At 38.4% G+C, this 19,230-nt stretch overlaps 1 protein-coding gene across 8 annotated transcripts in view; it reads left to right on the top strand.

The window, feature by feature from the left end:
• UIMC1 (ubiquitin interaction motif containing 1) overlaps positions 1 to 19,230 on the top strand; it is a 72,557-nt gene that overhangs the window by 30,694 nt on the left and 22,633 nt on the right. For 6 of the 8 annotated variants that reach the window (XR_002829243.1, XM_006081604.3, XM_006081602.3 and 3 more), the window contains exons 9-10: positions 10,469 to 10,572; positions 13,718 to 13,871. The exons of 1 other annotated variant lie outside the window; for it this stretch is intronic. Coding sequence is in view for 6 of the 7 variants with exons in the window: in XM_006081604.3 (XP_006081666.1) it covers positions 10,469 to 10,572; positions 13,718 to 13,871 (258 nt within the window). In the remaining variant the exon portion in view is untranslated. Of the gene's footprint in view, positions 1 to 10,468; positions 10,573 to 10,714; positions 10,782 to 13,717; positions 13,872 to 19,230 lie in introns of all 8 variants that reach the window. One more of the 8 variants, XM_023753760.1, reaches the window with a different exon arrangement.

The following is a 19,230-nucleotide window of genomic DNA, read 5'->3' as shown; positions in this document are numbered from 1 at the left end:
TTTGTCTTATTTGCTGACTAGCCTCATCAGAGATGGCAGCAAAGCATCAGGAATAGCACTCAATTGTACATTCAGAGCTTAGAGGACTTTATGTTTTGGTTTATGGATTCTCAAAGTTGGGCTGTCCTTAAATCTGCCTCTCATTGAGCAGATTTTTCTCAGAGGCCTTTACTAGTTAGTTTTACATGGCCACTCACAGGATATTATTGCATAGGGAATCAAGAAATTGAATTTTTGTGCATAGTTCTGTCACTGACTTATATTTTAATCTCAGACAAGATACTTAACCTGGTTAAGTTCTGTACTTTGGTTTTGTTAATTGTAGAGATGAAAAGACATGTGTACCTTGCTTTAGATACAAGAGCTGTTCATTAAAAAATGCACAGCATAAATTTGATATATAAATAATTTTAGAGGAACTAAGGTACCCCATGGTCTAAGAGAACTCTTGGGTTGAACAGTATGTACTGTGAAGAATTATTTTGTGATATGAACCACTGTTTTCTAAGCAATTTGTTTTATCTTGTATCATTATTATTATTATTATTTTTGGCTTTTCTTAAATGTGGGGTCCATTATTTTTATCAGTAACCTTATTCATGTGAGATTGAGTTACTTACTATTAATCTTTAAACTTTTGAGCAGCAAGTATTATACAAATATTATCATAAATTATATCTAGTTTTCTCCGAGGTTTTATTTAACCCAGGGGTGGGCAAACTTTTTGACTCGAGGGCCACAATGGGTTCTTAAACTGGACCGGAGGGCCGGAACAAAAGCATGGATGGAGTGTTTGTGTGAACTAATATAAATTCAAAGTAAACATCATTACATAAAAGGGTACGGTCTTTTTTTTTTTTTTTTAGTTTTATTCATTTCAAACGGGCCGGATCCGGCCCGCGGGCCATAGTTTGCCCACGGCTGATTTAACCTGTCAAGGTCAGAAAGGCTAATATAAACTAAGTTTGAGTTTTTATGGGGAAAAACTTGAAAGAAATCAAAATAAGAAAACTGTTAAGTAAATATTTTTAAACATTTAGCAGCATATCATTAAGGACTTTCTTTACTTATTTTAAAGTTTAACTGTTAGGTTTTTTAAAAATATATTTTTATTGATTTTAGAGAGAGGAAGGGAGAGGGAGTGGAATAGAAACATCAATCGACTGCCTCCTGCATGCCCCTAGTGGGGATTGAGCCTGTAATCCAGGCATGTGCCCTGACCAGGAATTGAATGGGGGACTTCTTGGTGCATGGGGCGATGCTAACCACCTAGCAACACTGGCCAAGCTCTATGTTGGTTTTTATTGAAAGTGGTTTCTTAGTTTGTTTGAAATGTAGTTGGATTACTGCCTACTAAGAAAGTCCACTATCAAGTGCTCCAGTTTTGGCAAGAGCACTTAGAAATGCTGTGTTACCTTTATGAAAAGAAAGCTTTGCCCTGGCCGGTTTGGCTCAGTGGATAGAGCGTTGGCCTGCGGACTCAGGGGTCCCAGGTTCGATTCCGGTCAGGGGCATGTACCTTGGTTGCGGGCGCGTCCCCAGTGGGGAGTGTGCGGGAGGTAGCTGATCGATGTTTCTCTCTCATCGATGTTTCTGGCTCTCTATCCCTCTCCCTTCCTCTCTGTGAAAAACCAATAAAATATTAAAAAAAAAAAATATTTAAAAAAAAAAGAAAAGAAAGCTTTATCCCCCTCTCTGTCTGGGACTTCTAACTTATGCCATTCTGCTCAGAGTCAGTCTGTCTGTTTAGGATGATGGCATGTGATGCCACCCTGGAATCTTGAAGGAGGAACCTGCAAATACAATAATCTTTTAAAAAAAAATGTTTTGTTTTTTTTTCATTTCAGAGAGAGGAAGGGGGAGGGAGAGATAGAAACATCAGTGATGAGAGAGAATCATCAATCAGCTGCCTCCTGCACACCCCCTACTGGGGATTGAGCCTGCAATCTGGGCATGTGCCTTGACCTGGAATCAAACCCTGACCTCCTGGTTTATGGGTTGATGCTCAACCACTGAGCCAAGCCGGCCAGAGCCTAATACAATAACCTTGAAAGCCCTAGTTAATAAGAGAGGAAAAATCAAGCCCTTTATGACTGAGGTTAGATAACTTTTAGATCATGACTGTTATCACTAGTCTGCTAATTAAATCCAGCTTTTTGCTGACAAAACTACTTCTAAAGTAGATCACAAAAGGTTTTCATAACCCGTTCCTTTTGCTAAGAAAGTATTAATTCCTTCTTGGAACTGGACTCTGGAGTCTCTGAACACACACACACACAATTCTAAATATATAATTTAAAAGCTGTGCATTTAAATTGTCTGAAAACTTTGTTCTAAATGAGTGAAACACAGTTTGGGTATGGTAATCCATCTTATCTATTTCATTTTATAAATTTCTATTAGTGTTGATATTGAAAATTATGACATCCTTTTAGAGTTACTCACTTTGTTGAAGAAGCAAATTTATAGCTTTATGTACACAATGTGCATGACACTAGCATTGTTTATTTCTAAAGCTAATGACCTCTTACGTTGTCTTTACAGTTGAACATTTCAGCCATTTACAGAAAGCTTAAAGACATTTTATTGTTACTGTAGTGCAAGCAGTAAGCAGTTACTCTTTTCTGATAGACTGAATGTCTCTTTTGGTAATATCTCTCAGGGAAACGTGACAAAAAATTTGAAGTTTAAGTACTGTAATCTTTTTTCCAACAAGATGGTAAAATTGTGTGTGTCCAATTTTTAAAAATTATAATTTATTAAAATATATTTAACACTAGAAATGTACTTAATCCTTCTTTGATGTTTGAGAAAATTCCTCAGTATCTTTCAGGTACTTTATTTGCCCAATATTGGCCGTTCATTGTATTTAAGAAGCACAGAAATATCAGTTAGATGTATAGTGTGTACAGTGTACATAATAGAGAACTTACTGGATTTGTGTTCTGAGATCAATTTCTTTTCCAGATTTATTGTTCTTCTTTGAAATGTAGTTACGTTTCTTTTGCTATATTAAGAGATAGGGGTCTATACCAGAGGTTGGCAAACTTTTTCTATAAAAGACTAGATAGTAAATATTTAGGCTTTGTGGGCCATACAGTTTCTGTTGAAACTACTCACCTCTGCCATTTTAGCAAAAAAGCAACTATAGACAATACAAAAAAGAATGAGCATGGCTGTGTTGAAATAAATATTTATTAACAAAATCAGGCAGCTGGCTGGATTTGGCCAATGAGCTATGTAGTATGCTGACCTTTGAATTATGACACTATGAGGGACCTCATCTTTTATTTCCACATTTCCAGTAGCCCATATAGTGCCTGGAACTTTTTGTTGAATAAATATTTGTTGAATTAGTGTGAATGAATAGATGCTATTTAAAGAATATATTAAAGAAAGGCATATGTGAGTGTTCCAGTCAAGATGGTGGCATAGGTAAATGTGGTACTCACCATTTCCCACAACCACATCAAAATTAAAACAAAAATACAGAACAACCATCATTCAGAACCACATGAAATCTAGCTGAATGGAAGTCTGTACAGCTAGGGAGTTAAGAAGGCACGGAGACTGGTAGGAGGGGCAGAGACACAGGGCCAATCAAGGAACCGGCTGGTCCCACACCCACATGTGGCAGTTTAAAATCAGGAGGAATATCTTGGCTGTGGAGGTTTCCTAGCCCCACAATAGGCCCCCAAGTCCAGGGTTCCAGTGCTGGGAAGTGAAGTCTCCATAACTTCTGGTTGTAAAAAGCAGCAGGGATTGTGGCTGAGTGACACGGAGGCTGCAGGAGACCCAGGCAGTTCCTCTTAAAGGGCCTGCCCATGGACTTACTTGGACTCACACTCTCTGAGTTCCAGCACTGGGGCAGCAGCTTGAAAGGAACCTGGAACATTTAGGGAGGAACCAACTTGTCTGGAATCAGGGTGAGAGCGGGAGGGGCAACTTTTTCCCAGACACAAGTGCTGGCAGAGGCCAATCTTCCTTTGCTTAGTACTCCTTGCCACAGAGCCTACAGGCAGGCACCATATCTGAATCTCTATCAATCTGGCTCACACTTTTCACCCTGCCATGGTGATTTCCTGAGACCCCGCCCCTCCCTATTTCCAGGCTCATCCAAGCCATTTCCAGTGGCTTTTCCATACAACTGGCCTCTCTTGTCTCATGCTTTGGACTTACGTAAAATCTCTCAAACAAGCAGCAGCTGGTCTCAGTGTGCCCTGAACCTCTCAATAAGTGCCCCCAGGCCCAGCATTAGCAGCAGCCCCCCTTGGTTTATAGTTTGGCCTCTCTTGGGCACCTTCAAGCCCAACACAAGTAGCAGCCATCTGCAGGTTGTTTTGTAGCTCATGCTGGGTAGCCCTGGGCAGGGCACAGGCAGTGGCTGACTTTTCACCTCCTGAGAGGCCACATAGCCAGTGAACCTAGTGGTCAGCTTCAACCATGCTAGATTACAACCCTACTACCTCCATGAGCGACACACTCAAGGGGTGTACTCGGTGAGCACCAAAGCCCCACTGAAGCTAGTCTTGCTCTGTAGGGTCGGCTCCTGTACAGTAGTTCTTCTGTTGTAGTCTCAGCCGAGCCTCTCAACTGATTGGCCTGGGGGTCAATCCCACCCAGTGATGCCAACATAAATCAAGGCTCAACTACAATAGGACAGTGCACACAGTTCACACGGTTGCACCTGGAGTGCCCAGCTCAAGTGACTGGGAATGCTGAGCCATTGGGCCCTACAGGACACCTACTACACAAGGCCATTCTACCAGCCTGGGAGATGTAATAGATCTACTGAATACATAGAAACAAATATAGGGAAGCAGCCAATATGCAGAGACAAAGAAACCTGTCTCAAATGAAAGAACAGTAGAAATATCCAGAAAAAGACCTTAAATGAAATGGAAACAAGAAAACTACCAGATACAGAGTTCAAAACAATGGTTATAAGGATACTCAACGAACTTAGTGGGAACTTCACAGAACTTAGTGAGAACATCAACAACATAAAAAAACACCAGTTAGAAATTAAGCATACACAGTATGGAGTTTCCTCAAGAAATTAAAAATGGAACTCCCATTTGACCCAGTCATCCTACTTCTAGGAATATATCCTAAGAAACCTGAAACACTCATCAGAAAGAATATATGTACCCCTATGTTCATAGCAGCACAATTTATAATAGCTAAGACTTGGAAACAGCCTAAGTGCCCATCAGCAGATGAGTGGATAAAAAAACTATGGTACATTTACACAATGGAATACTATATGGCAGTAAAAGAGAAAGAACTCTTACCATTTACAACAGCATGGATGGATCTGGAGAGTATTATGCTGAGCGAAATAAGCCAGTCAGAGAAAGATAAGTATCACATGATCTCACTCATATGTGGAATCTAATGAACCAAATAAACTGATGATCAAAAATAGACCCAGAGTCATAGAAGGATGAACAGACTGTTGAACCTCAGAGGGAAGTCAGGGGAGGGTGGGTGGGAAGAGATCAACCAATGAACTTGTATGCATATATGCATAACCCATGGACACAGACAATGGGGTGGTGGCCTGCGGGGGGGCTGGGGGAGGATGGGAGTGGGCTGGAAGAGGTTAATGGGGGGGAAAAGGAGGACCTATGTAATATCAATAATAAAGATTAAAAGAAAAAAAATTAAGCATATACTGACTGAAATAATAATTTACAGGGGAACAACAGTAGAGTAGATGAAGCGAAGCATAAAATAAAGAATTTGGAATATAAGGAAGCAAAAAACACCCAATCAGAAGAGCAAAAAGAAAAAGGGATCCAAAAATATGAAGATAGTGTAAGGAACCTCAGGGAAAATTTCAAGCTTACCAACATTTGCATCATGGAGTGCCAGAAGAAGAGAGGGAGCAAGGAATTGAAAACATATTTGAAAAAAATGACAGAAAACTTCTCTTACCTGGTGAAAGAAATAGACATGCAAGTCCGGAAGCACAGAGTGGTCCAAACAAGATGAACCCAAAGAGGCCCACACCAAGACACATCCTAATTAAAATGCTAAAGGTTAAAGACAAAGAATCTTAAAAGGAGAAAGAGGAAAAAAAAGTTATCTACAAGGGAGTGCCCATATGACTGTCAGTTGATTTCTCAACAGAAACTGCAAGCCAGAAGGGAGTGGCAAGAAATACTCAAAAGTGATGAATAGCATGGACTTACAACCAATATTACCTTACCCAGCAAAGCTATCATTTAGAATTGAAGGTCAGATAAAGAGCTTCCCAGACAAGAAAAAGCTAAAGGATTTCATCACCACCAAACCAGTATTACATGAAATGTTAAAGAGTCTTCTTTAAGAAGAAGAAGAAAAAAAAAATTAAAAATATGAACAATAAAATGGCAACAAATACATGTCTATCAACAATTGAATCTAATAAACAAAGTAAATAAACAAGAAGAACAGAAACAGACTCATACATACAGAGAACATTTTGATGGTTGCCAGATGGAAGAGGGGCTATGGGGATGGGTGAAAAAGGTGAAGGGATTTAGAAGTACAAATTAGTAGTTATAGTGTAGTCATGGGCATGTACTGTGACTGGGAATATACTTTAAAAGCTGTACAACATAGGGAATATAGTACTAGGTGTACCGGTTAATAATGCGGATTTTGTAATCAAAGAAAACACGATAATTTCAAGAGAAACATCAGAAGTGCTTTATTCACAGTAATGTCCATCGCTAGCTACACATTTATCCCATCTTTCCGGTAATTTGTGGATACCGTCCCAATAGAACTTTTCTTGTTTTGAGGAAACCATTCAGAGACCCAATTTTCTACTACTTTGTATGTTTTGAAGTGCTGCTCAGAAAGTGCGTATGCCATCGATTGGAATAAGTGGTAATCTGAAAGAGCAAGGTCTGGTGGATATAGAGGGTGGGTTAATACTTCCCAGGCAAGATCTTTTAACGTGTCTTTAACTGGTTTTGAAGTGTGTGATGGTGCGTTATCATGAAGCAAAATTACTTTGCCGTGTCCTCTGGCCCATTGTGGTTGTTTTACAATCAAAGTGTGGTTCAAATTGATTTATTTGTTGTCGGTCGCGATCAGTATTAATAGTTTCACCTGGTTTTAGAAGCTCATAATACACCACACCTTCCTGATCCCACCAAACGCAGAGCATTGTCTTCTTTCCGAAGCGATTTGGCCTTGCAGTCGATGTTGATGGTTGACCTGGATCAACCCATGATTTTGTGCATTTGGGATTCTCAAAATAAATCCACTTTTCATCACCAATCACAATTCGATGCAAAAAAGACTTTCTTTTATGCCGTTGAAGCAACATTTTACTGATGACTTTTTGGTTTTCCATTTGTCTTTCGTTCAGTTGATGTGTCACCCACTTTTCTTCCTTTAAAATCTTTCCCATTGCTTGTAAATGATCGGAAATTGTTTGCTGAGCAATGTTTAATCTTTCTGCAAGTTGTTTTTGAGTTTGATACACATCTTCATCCAATAATGCTTGTAATTGTTGGTCTTCAAACTTTTTCGGTTGACCTGGATGTTCTTTGTCTTTCACATCGAAATCATCACTTTTAAAGCGTTTAAACCAGTGTTCACAAGTATCTTGAGATTGAGCATGTTCACTATAAGGTTCCCGAAGTATTCAGCAGCACTTTTCTTCAAAATAAAGTAATGAATTAAAACTTCCCACAAATGCTCCTTTTTTGGCACGAAATTAGATATTTTTAAGCGTAAAAATATCTATAATGTTAACACCTTCAGAAAATTTGACATATGAAGTTTCTTTTCTTATTTTTTATTGTTTAAAGTATTACAAATAGTAGTACATATGTCTCCTTTTTTTTCCCAGTTGACCTTCCCCCAGCCTCCACTACCCCCTGGGCACATGCCCTCACCCCACTGCCAGTGTCTTGCGTCCATTGGTTATGCTTATATGCATGCATACAAGTCCTTCGGTTGATCTCTTACCTCCCCCTGCCCCCCAACCCTCCCCAGCCTTCCCACTGTCACTCATTTATGGATAATAAAGAACATTATAAACTGATGAACAAAAATAGATACAGAGGCAGAGAAGCATCGAACAGACTGGCAAACGACATATGAAGTTTTGAAGCTAGTTGTCAATACAACAAAATAGCATACATATCAAATTGCATATATATCAACATATGTGTAACTCCACCTATTGAAAAAAATCCTCATTATTAACTGATACACCTAGTAAATAATATTCTATTAACTATGTATGGTGTTAGGTGGGCATGAGATTTTTCTGGATGGTTTTTTAATGTCTAATCACTGGGGGGTATATCTGAAACATAATATTGTGTGTCAATTGAAATTGAAAAAATAAAGAAAAAATAAAAAAAGAAAGGCATATCTTTCTTGAGAATGTATTTTCTATTTCTGTTCCCTAATTTTTGTCATCTCTGATAATTCCTTTTACTTCAGAACTTATATTGGTAGGTTTTTGTTTTCTGTCAAAATAAATATACTTTAAAAGCACAACTATGCTGGAAAGAAGACAAGTGGATTAATTGATGAATGGATAAACAAACTGAAATATCCATACAGTGGAATACTATACTAAATGAAAGAGGTCAGACACAAAGACAACACACCGTATAACATTCTAGAAGAAGCAAAACTAGCGACACAAAGTAGACTGGTCATTGCAAGGAGCCAAGTAGGAGGGGATTGAGTACAAAGGGAGAACTTTTTGGGGTGTTAGAAAGATTTTTTTTTTAAAATATATTTTATTAATTTTTTACAGAGAAGAAGGGAGAGAGATAGAGAGTTAGAAACATCGATGAGAGAGAAACATCAATCAGCCGCCTCCTGCACATCTCCCACTGGGGATGTGCCCGCAACCCAGGTACATGCCCTTGACCGGAATCGAACCTGGGAGCCAAGTAGGAGGGGATTGAGTACAAAGGGAGAACTTTTTGGGGTGTTAGAAAGATTTTTTAATATATATTTTAATCCTCTCCCAAGGACATTTTTTCCATTTATTTTTTTAGAGAGAGTGGAGGGGGGGAGAGAGAGAGAGAGAAAGAGAGAAAAACATGGATGTAAGAGGGACACATTGATTGGTTGCCTCCCAAATGGGGGCCAGGAATTGGACCTGCAACCGAGGTACATGCCTTGACCAGGAATCGAACCTGAGACCCTTCTGTACTGGACTGATGCTCTAACCATTGAGCAAAAACATCCAGGGCAGGTTTTATTTTATTTATTTATTTAAATATATATTTTTATTGATTTCATAGAGAGAGGGAGAGGGAGAGAGGGACAGAAACTTCAATGATGAGAGAGAATCATTGATTGGTTGCCTCCCACAGGCCCCACGCTGGGGATTGAGCCTGAAACCCTGGCATGTGTCCTGACTGGGAATCAAACCGTGACCTCCTGGTTCACAGGTCAATGCTCAACCACTGGGCCACGCTGGCCGGGCCAGAGCAGGTTTTATATCTCTTGATTGTGGTAGTAATTACATGGTATAACTGGTATATGTATAAATTGTATATATTTGTCAAAACTCATCAAATTATATACAGTAAACCATTTTTTGGACCTTGATTTAACAGACTTTGGATTTAATGGACAAATTTTCTGGTCCATATGTCATATGTGAAAATTAACACCCTGTTAATTTTAAAATGCTTTTAACCAAAATTTGCTTGTAATTAAATTAACAGGTTATCTTTTTTGTTGTTAATTCATTTTTATTTTTTAACAAATTATAGCAAATAGGCCATATGTTGGAAAAAACACTAGTAACTTCTCGCTGACATAGTTAAATATTACATATTTACAACTATAGTCTATATATTTAAATCCAAGAGTCACCAATTGTAAACAATGTTTGGTAAATGATTAGGGTGTGATCACACAGCATTGCCAGTGGTAATTGGTTCTGTTGTCGAATGGCGTGACTTTCTGCAACAGTTTTAATGTATGCCGATGTTCTGATGTGCGCTAAACCATGCCCCAGTTGTGTGCATTTGTTTACTTGTGGTGACTGGTGAATGCACACATTTACTGTACCTACTATACCTATAAATATAAAATTTCAGTAATACATATAGAAAACTTTTCAATGAAATTAAATTTTTATGCATACTTAATTTTAATTACACAAACATGTCTACATAAATATAAACAGGTAAACTAATTTGTCAATTTTTTTAACATATGCTTTTGGAAAACCTGCTTTATTATATAATGGACTTTCAGCTTTAATGGACACCTCCTCTCCCTAATTAGCCAGTTATATTGAGGTTTTACTGTACAGAAAATTGCTGAATTCTATTGTATGTATATTATGCCTCAGTAAAGCTTTATGAAGAATCAAGCAAATTGCCCACCTCAGTTTTATCATACTCTTTAGGGGAAATAGATGTTTGTTTTTTTAACTAAAAATACAAAATGAAAATTAATGAGATTTATATTTTTTCAATTACAGAGACACAGCTAAGTTCCCCAGAAACTTTTGATGTTGAAAGAGAAGTCTCTCCAGGTAGCAGAGAGACCCGGGATGAAGTAACAATAATAATGGCAGATCAGGAGGTGAATATTCTCTCTAATTTTTCTCAGTGTTTTCTTTCTGTTGGTAGCCCTCTGCCTCCTGCATGCCCCTTACTGGGGATCGAGCCCTCAACCCGGGCATTTGCCCTGACCAGAAATCAAACCATGACCTTCTGGTTCATAGGTCGACACACAACCACATCAGTCGGGCAGTTCATTTCTTGAAGTGAAGTTTCTTTTGAGGCTAAAAGGTAAGAGATCAAGATTTGGAATCCAGCTGCCTCTTTTGAGAAATGGCTGTATAGTATTTTACAGTAGTAAAAGAAATAGAAGTATTTCTGCAGAGACTTAATCCCTGATGGCATAGTCCTGATAAAAGTTTCTTTGCTTGATTTTTTTTATTTTTGTTTTTTGGCTTGGGGCTCCTCCATTATAGTTAATATATACAGTTTTCAATTTCTTTTCTTTTCTTTTCTTTTTTTAAATATATTTTTATTGGTTTTTTACAGAGAGGAAGGGAGAGAGATAGAGAGTTAGAAACATCGATGAGAGAGAAACACTGATCAGCTGCCTCCTGCACATCTCCCACTGGGGATGTGCCCGCAACCCAGGTACATGCCCTTGACCGGAATCGAACCTGGGACCTTTCAGTTCGCAGGCCGACGCTCTATCCACTGAGCCAAACCGGTTTTGGCTCAATTTCTTTTCTTTATTGTTGAAACGTATTACAGATATCCCTTGTGTGTGTGTTGTTTTTTTTTTTGACCCCCTCCACTTCACACCCACTCTTCCCAGACCGTCATCACTCTATTGTCTGTGCCCATATCTGAATATAAGTTCCCCAGTTTATCACTCCCCACTCACCCCCCCATAGTTAATATATAAATAGACCATTTTAATTGTGCTAGAAAAATCTTATTTTAATATAAAAATGTTCAGAAACCTTCTGGGTTGCCTATGAGTGTGATTGGAAGTGGTCTTATCTTCACAATAAGACAGTAATAGACTACTCCCTCTTGAATACATTAAGAGTTGAAGGTACATTATCTACATTTTATAGAGCTGGTGATGAATGCAAAGGAGGATAGTACTGGGTGTGAACACTGTGACATTCATGTCATATAATATTTCTGTGCTTGGTGAACTTTAGAAGGCCAAGTAACTGCGCAGGCGACACTAACTTTCAACACCTCAAGACTACTTGCAAATTATTGGTATCTTTGATTTTCTCCCCTCTGCTCAAATGGCTTTGCATGTACAAGATGACTTTTCATTATAAAATTTATGAACAGAATAACCTGTATTTATAAGAAGCTCAGTGACTAAGCTTGGAATAAACAACACCTAGAACTTCTAGACCCACCTCCTCTAGGAGAATAATAGGATCATATAGTCTCCCAGTACCTGACAGTCAGCTTTCAGAAACAAAGTGGAAGAGGGTGACTTTTGCTTTTGCCGCACCATGGTAAAATGGAAATACTGAAGGTTTGTTATCATACAGGCCTGGGTTTGAGTCTAGATTGCCTACTTAGTAACTTTGTGATCAGTAGGTTACTTTGTCTTTCTAAGCCTCAATTTCCTCTTCTGTAATACTGGAGCTCGAGACACCTTTGTCAGTTGGGTTGTTGTGAGGGATGATTATGGAAAATGTTTGGTCAAACCTGGCATAGTATAGGAACTCAACCATTGTTAGTTCCTTTTTCATCTTTCCTTTTTTTCCCTTTCAGAATATGTCTTTTTAAGTATAAAACATGTGTTGAAAACAACATATTTTGGCAATTGTAGAAACTGTTTGATTTGGTATTTAGATGACCTGTTTCCCTCTCTGATGGATCACATTCACTGCAGTAGATTTCAGGATGGCCTAAACTTAGAGACAACCCCCACACCCCAAAACCCAGTTGTTTCAGAGCTCAAATTATCTACCCATTGCAGTTTTGGTCCTGTTTTGTTCTTATACTAGAAGATGGTTTATTTTTTTCCTGTAGTAAGGCATAATGACAGCCTTTGCTTTTAAATGGAAGCACTGGCTACGCAGAACAGTTTCACATTGATTGGACAGGACATGCTGTCCTTTGAAGCAAGTGTTAGGCAGTAGTACTGCAGTGCTTAATGCATACTATTGAATTAATCACTGCAGAGTTCTCAGTTCTGATCTGTAAGGTAACATAAAACTGCCTCTGAGAGACACTGGCAACTATTGAAAAAAATGATGACTGTAATAGCACAAGGAGAGGAACAAGAGAGATAAGATATAAGAATGGCTTCAGCAGGCCTGACTGGTGTGGCTCAGTGGTTGAGCGTTGACCCATGAACCAGGTTTCATTCCTGGTCAGGGCACATGCCCAGTTGTAGACTCGATCCCCAGTAGGGAGTGTGCAAGAGGAAGCCTATTGATGATTCTCTCTCATCATTGATGTTTCTATCTTTCTCTCTCCCTTCCTTTTTGAAATCAATAAAAAACATATTTTAAAAAATGGCTTCAGCAGAAATGTCTTAATGACTTTTATTTGGCCTTCTTAAATATTGGGTCTTAGTTGTATTAAAACAGTCCAAAAGTCATAAAACACAAGAGGTGGTATGTCTTATTGGTGTAAGCAGAGACCTAGGTTCTTAAATTTTAATTGTGCTTCTTTTGCTTAGAGTTCTTTTGTTTTCTAACTACTTATATATGTCTCATGTAAAATATCACAGTTCTTTTGTGAGATTGAAAAAGTGTCTTTAAGGTGCTGTTGGTATACACACTGTTGAAACACTGCATACACAGTATACTGACCCAGGAGAACAGTGCCTTGCAGCGTGATAGAGAGGAATGCCCTCAGTTTTTTGAGCCAGATAGTCCTTGGTTTAAATTTTAGCTCTGCCACTTATTTGTTCCATAACTTGGGGCAATTTGTTTTACTATTTTGGACAATGCTTATCTCATGTGTAAAAAGGGTATGTTAATACCTTTGTTAGATCACTATGAGGATTAAATGAATATTACATGCAGAGTACTTAGCACATAGGGAGCAGGCACTGAATAACTATTGACTGTTATCTCTCAATCCTCAGTCTTGAATTTGCAAACTAATTGGTATTGTCTCTGAAAGTAAATGAAGTATGGATGGAGTTTTTGCAGTTCTCCCAAAGAAAAATTATTTTATAAAGTAAAACTGTTATAATTGCTGTTTGTCATATTCTTTAGGTTGGTAACAGGGAAGATGCTGAGAAGGAAATACCTTCTTCTACTTTCTCATCCAGTACCAAGGTATCCTGCCCACTATGTGACAAAGGCTTCCCACCCACAAAGATTGAGCGACATGCCATGTACTGTAATGGGCTGGTGGGGCAAGATATAGGTAAGGACTTATCTGTCTGTGTGATAGTTTTGTAATTCTATACACTACAGTGCAGAAAAAAGAGACAATTCTTCAAAGTTATAGTTGTTTTTTGTTTTGATTTCTATCTAATTAATTTTTAGTACTTTTCATGTCCTTTATTATTTTGGCAGGTATGTTATTTTGTGGCATATACCTGAGGAGAAGGGGAAGGGGGAAATCTTCTGTCTTTTTAATGTTTCAACTTGTTCTTTGCCATAGTAGGCCAAAATGCAGTGCGATGCCATGGACTTTGCATTTCAACTTATATATTCAAATATTGAGACTCCTGTAGAACTTGAGGAACTAAGATCTGGAGTTGCCCATTTTCAATTCAAAATAAGTGCCGTGTGTGTGTGTGTGTGTGTGTGTGTGTGTGTGTGTGTGTGTGTAACTAAACTCTTACCTAAAGACAGCAGCTGAAAAATATTTCTAATTTCCATTCATGTGCTACATGTCTCTACTGTATCCCCCTGAAGCTATTGGTTACCTTTTTTGAGTGTGTGTTAATCCTCACCCGAGGATAATTTTTTCCATTGATTTTTAGAGAGAGTGGAAGGGAGGGAAAGAGGCGGGGCGGGGGAGAAACATTAATGTGAGAGAGACACATTGATTGGTTGCCTCCTGCATATGCCCTGATCAGGCCAGGGGTTGAACCTGCAACCCAGGTATGTGCCCTTGACCGACAATCAAACCCATGACCTTCAGTGCACGGGCTGATGCTCTACCCACTGAACAACACTGGCCTAAGTCCTATATTATTCTGTAACTTGTCTTTTTTAATTTAACAGTAAATTTAGGTCTTTCCATGTGCAGACAGTTTTTATATAGTTGAGATTTGACTAATGTAAAGTTTTGTATTTTGCTTTTTCTACTTATAGCATAACATTTCCTTCATGAGTCACTAAAAGTTAGAAGTAAAAACATTTTAATGCCTATGTAATATTTTGTAATCCAAATTGCCTCCATTTTCTTAACTGTGTTTAGAATGCTTCATGTTGCCATGTACATGGCACTGAGCCTCCTATGCTTAAAGTTGTTGCTATATTTTGGGGTCATTTTCCAAGGATATATTTCTAGTTTGGGTGGTAGTAAAAAAGGGGGGCTCTGGAGTTCAATTAATCTGAGGTTGAGTCCCACCTCTGTCACTAGAGTATGTGACCCTAACTAGTTTCCAAGCTTTCCTTTATTCATCTGTCAAGTAATAGTAGTAATGACCTTATTTGTTTTTTGTGAGATTGAGTATATTAAGGAAATGCCTAGCACAGTGCCTAGCATACAGTAAGTACTTAAGAACTTTCAGGTGCTGTTACTACTCACAATAGTGAATTACTAGGTCAAATATTTTGTCATAATTTTTAAGGTTCTTTATGAATAGCATTGTAGTCTTAAATACAATGAAAGGTGAAGACCTAAATCTGGTCATCAACATCTTTTAATAGAAGAGCATTGAAGGCCTAGGATTCTAGATGCAGTTTAATTTGACATAGCTCTTTAGTCTGATTTTTAGCAGAGAGTTCCAATGACTGAAAGAATTCTGGGGCTAGGCATTTGGTGACCAGAGAAAGAAGATACTGTCATGTGTATCTCACCAAACATGCTTACCCAATTGGTATTGTCTGTGTCAACAACCTACTCAGCATTGAGGTCCAGAAATAAATGAGTTTGAGAAGCTAGGCTTAGCCTGGGCTGTAAAGGCTGGATAGATTTGGATAAACCCATAAGAAAGTAGGGGTCCCTATATCTTCTTGTGGGTTAGATAAGATAGGAAGCAAGGGAAACAGCATTAAACAATAGCTTCCTCTTAATCTTCCTAGTGGTGTTAGCTTGCTAATAACCTAAATTACCCTCTCTGGTGACATTTTAGGCCTTATGAGAGAATTTGGAGGAGGGAGTCCTCACTAGACCTATCCCATTCTCTAGGAACAGAATTTGGGGCTGTAGGTAGGGTGGGGAAGTTAGAGGAATTATGTAAAATACCTACTAGTGTGCCTGGCATAGGTCCTCAGTAAGTTTGCTGTGTATTTGGTTTCTCTACCAGCTTGCCTGCCCCTGTCATCCTTGCCAGAAGTAGTGATTGTTCTGGTTCCTCTCAGCTTTATATCTGAAGACAGAGGCCAAGCCTTCAGCCTAATTTTTTTTAACCTTTGGTAAAAGGATGCTTCTCTTAATATGGAGTGGAAAAAGTTACTCTTGAAAATACATGACCCAGGTTGGGAGACCAGTAGCCTAGTGCCTAAGGGTACGGAATAAGAGAGAGACCTCCCAGAGTTAAATATCCAGCTTTACCCTCCTTCCTGTTTTCCTCTGAATCTGATCCTAGACATGCTTGGTTTGCCTGTGTTAAAAAAAAAAGTAATTAGAGTCATTTACATGAAGTGTCTACCATTTATGCCTAGTTACTGTGCAGCACAATAACAATTATGCATATCATTAAATATGTGTCTGATTAACTTTGCTGTAAGTTTTATGTTTTTATAATATGTACTACACTGGTTACATTGGCTCAGCTGTTCACTCATTGCTCAATGGCATTACTATCTATTCACAACTATGGAAAAATTAGAGCGATCTTTAAAGGCACTGTTTAAGGGAAGAGGATTTGCTAAGTTAATCTAGACTAGGACAAAGGCAGCTTGCCTTTGCTTTCTGGAAAATGTCTTTGAGATCATTTTATTTTTAAATAAATCTTTATTGTTGAAAGTATTACATATGTCCCCACTTTCCCTCCCATGGACCCCCTGCAGCCTGCCCCTGTCCTCCACCCGGGTCTTCAGCATCCTATTGTCTGTGTCTATGGGTTATGCATATATGCATACAAGGTCTTTGATTGATTACCTCCCACCTACCCACCCTCCCCTGCTTTCCCTCTGAGAGTCTGCACTCTGTTCCATGCTTCCATGTCTCTGGATCCACACCGTTCATCAGTTTATTTTGTTACGTAGATTCCACATATGAGTGAGATCATGTGATACTTATCTTTTTCTGACTGACTTATTTCACTCAGCATGATATTCTCCAGGTCCCTCCATGCTGTCTCAAAGGGTAAGCGATTCCTTTTTTTAACTGCTGCATAGTATTCCATGTTATAAATGTACCACAGCTTTTTAATCCACTCATTTGCTGATGGGCACTTGGGCTGTTTCCAGATCTTAGCTATTGCAAATTGTGCTGCTATGAAGATAGGGGTACATACGTTCTTTCTGATTGCTGTTTCAGGATTCTTAGGATATTCCTAGAAGTGGGATTGCTAGGTCAAATGGCAGTTCCATATTTAATTTTTCGAGGAAACTCCATACTGTTTTTCATAATGGTTATACCAGCCATAATTCCCACCAGCAGTGTACTAGGGTTCCCGTTTTTCCACATCCTCGCCAGCACTTGTCATTTGTTGATTTATTGATGGTAGCCATTCTGACAGGTGTGAGGTGATACCTCATTGTTGTTTTAATTTGCATTTCTCTGATGATCAGTGACTTTGAACATTTTTCTATATGTCTCTTGGCCATCTGTATGTCCTCTTTGGAGAAGTGTCTATTTAGGTCCTTTGCCCATTTTTTAATTGGATTGTTTGCCTTCCTTTTGTTAAGTTGTATAAGTTCCTTATATATTTTGGATATTAACCCTTTATCAGATGTATCATTGCCAAATATGTTCTCCCACACAGTGGGTTTTCTTTTTGTTTTATTGATGTTTTCTTTTGTGGTGCAGAAGCTTTTTATTTTGATGTAGTCCCATTTATTTATTTTCTCTTTAGTGTTTTTTGCCCTAGGATAGGGGTGGGCAACCTTTTTGTGAGTGCGTGCCAAAACCAGCAAAATCTCTGACTCAAAATTCTTCTGCGTGCCAACCCTAATTTTTTGAGAACATGTTACGACTACTTGATATCTCTTAAGGTGTATGTATGTGAAGAACCTTGAAGAAGAAATAAAATTCATTCGAGCAACAAAAACACAGTATATGATGATGAAAAATACATTTATTTTTTAATGTATACAGGTACACTGATAGTCTGACAGAAAACTTTATGACTCCGTTTGATATTATCATTGGGACTTTTGCTGCTGCATCACTGATGACAGAGATTTTACATCAGGTTTATATTTCGTGACCTTCAGAGATATGCACGAGCTACTACTTTCATGCGTCAGGCTACTCCTATTACGAGACTTAACAAAATTCATCACTGAGAACAAAGATTCACAAGCGTATGTGGATGAAACCAAAACACTGGTTGGATCTAGGAAGGCAGGGAGAGTTAAGGCAGAGGCATAGAAATTGCTCTTCCCCTCTCTCGTCAATCCATGTCTATGGTCTTTAAGATAACTTGTTATGTAAAATTATTTATTTATCTAAAATGCACCTACACTGAATTTATCTGAAAAATAAAAAAGTCGATATTAAGAATAAAATTGTAAATGGAAGATTATAAGAGAGGGTTTCGCGTGCCAGCAAAAGTTACTGGCGTGCCATGTTTGGCACGCGTGCCAGGGGTTGCCCACCCCTGCCCTAGAAGCTGTACCCGTCAACATATTGCTACGAGTGATGTCTGAGGTTTTGCTGCCTATAGCTTCTTCTAGGATTTTTATGGTTTTACAACTTACATTTAATTCTTTTATCCATTTTGAGTTTATTCTTGTGTATGGTGTGTTAGTGGTCTAGTTTCATTTTTTTGCATGTACCTGTCCAATTTTCCCAACACCATTTATTGAAGAGACTGTTTTGACTCCATTGTACACTATTGCCTCCTTTGTCAAATATTAATTGAGTGTAATGGCTTGGGTTGATTTCTGGGGTCTCTGTTCTGTTTCATTGGTTTATATGCCTGTTCTTGTGCCAGTACCAGGTTGTTTTGATTAGAGTGGCTTTGTAGTATAACTTGAAATCTGGTATTGTGATTCCTCCAACTTCGTTTTTCTTTTTCAAGATTGCTGCTGCTATTCGGGGTCTTTTTTGATTCCATATAAATTTTTGGGTTGTTTGTTCTAGCTCTGTGAAGTATGCTGTTGGTATTTTAATAGGGATTGCATTAAATCTGTAGATTGCCTTGGGTAGTATGGACATTTTAATGATGTTGATTATACCAATCCATGAACACGGTATATTCTCCCACTTGTTTATATCTTCTTCTATCTCTTTTTTCAACATCCTATGGTTTTCTGAGAATAGGTCTTTTGCCTTATTTGTTAAATTTATTCCTAAGTATCTTAATTTTTTTATTGCAGTGGTAAATGGGATTGTTTGTTTAGTTTCTCTTTCTGAGAATTTATTACAGTAGATCCTCGGGTTACATTCGACCGCCCGCTGCGCAACGTAACGTGATAGCGCCATAAGTCGGAAC

This window comes from Myotis lucifugus, unplaced genomic scaffold (assembly GCF_000147115.1).
Source record: "Myotis lucifugus unplaced genomic scaffold, Myoluc2.0 scaffold_1, whole genome shotgun sequence".
Taxonomy (NCBI): domain Eukaryota; kingdom Metazoa; phylum Chordata; class Mammalia; order Chiroptera; family Vespertilionidae; genus Myotis; species Myotis lucifugus.
Note: the sequence above shows the minus strand (reverse complement) of the source record. Positions and strands in the feature narration are given on the sequence as shown.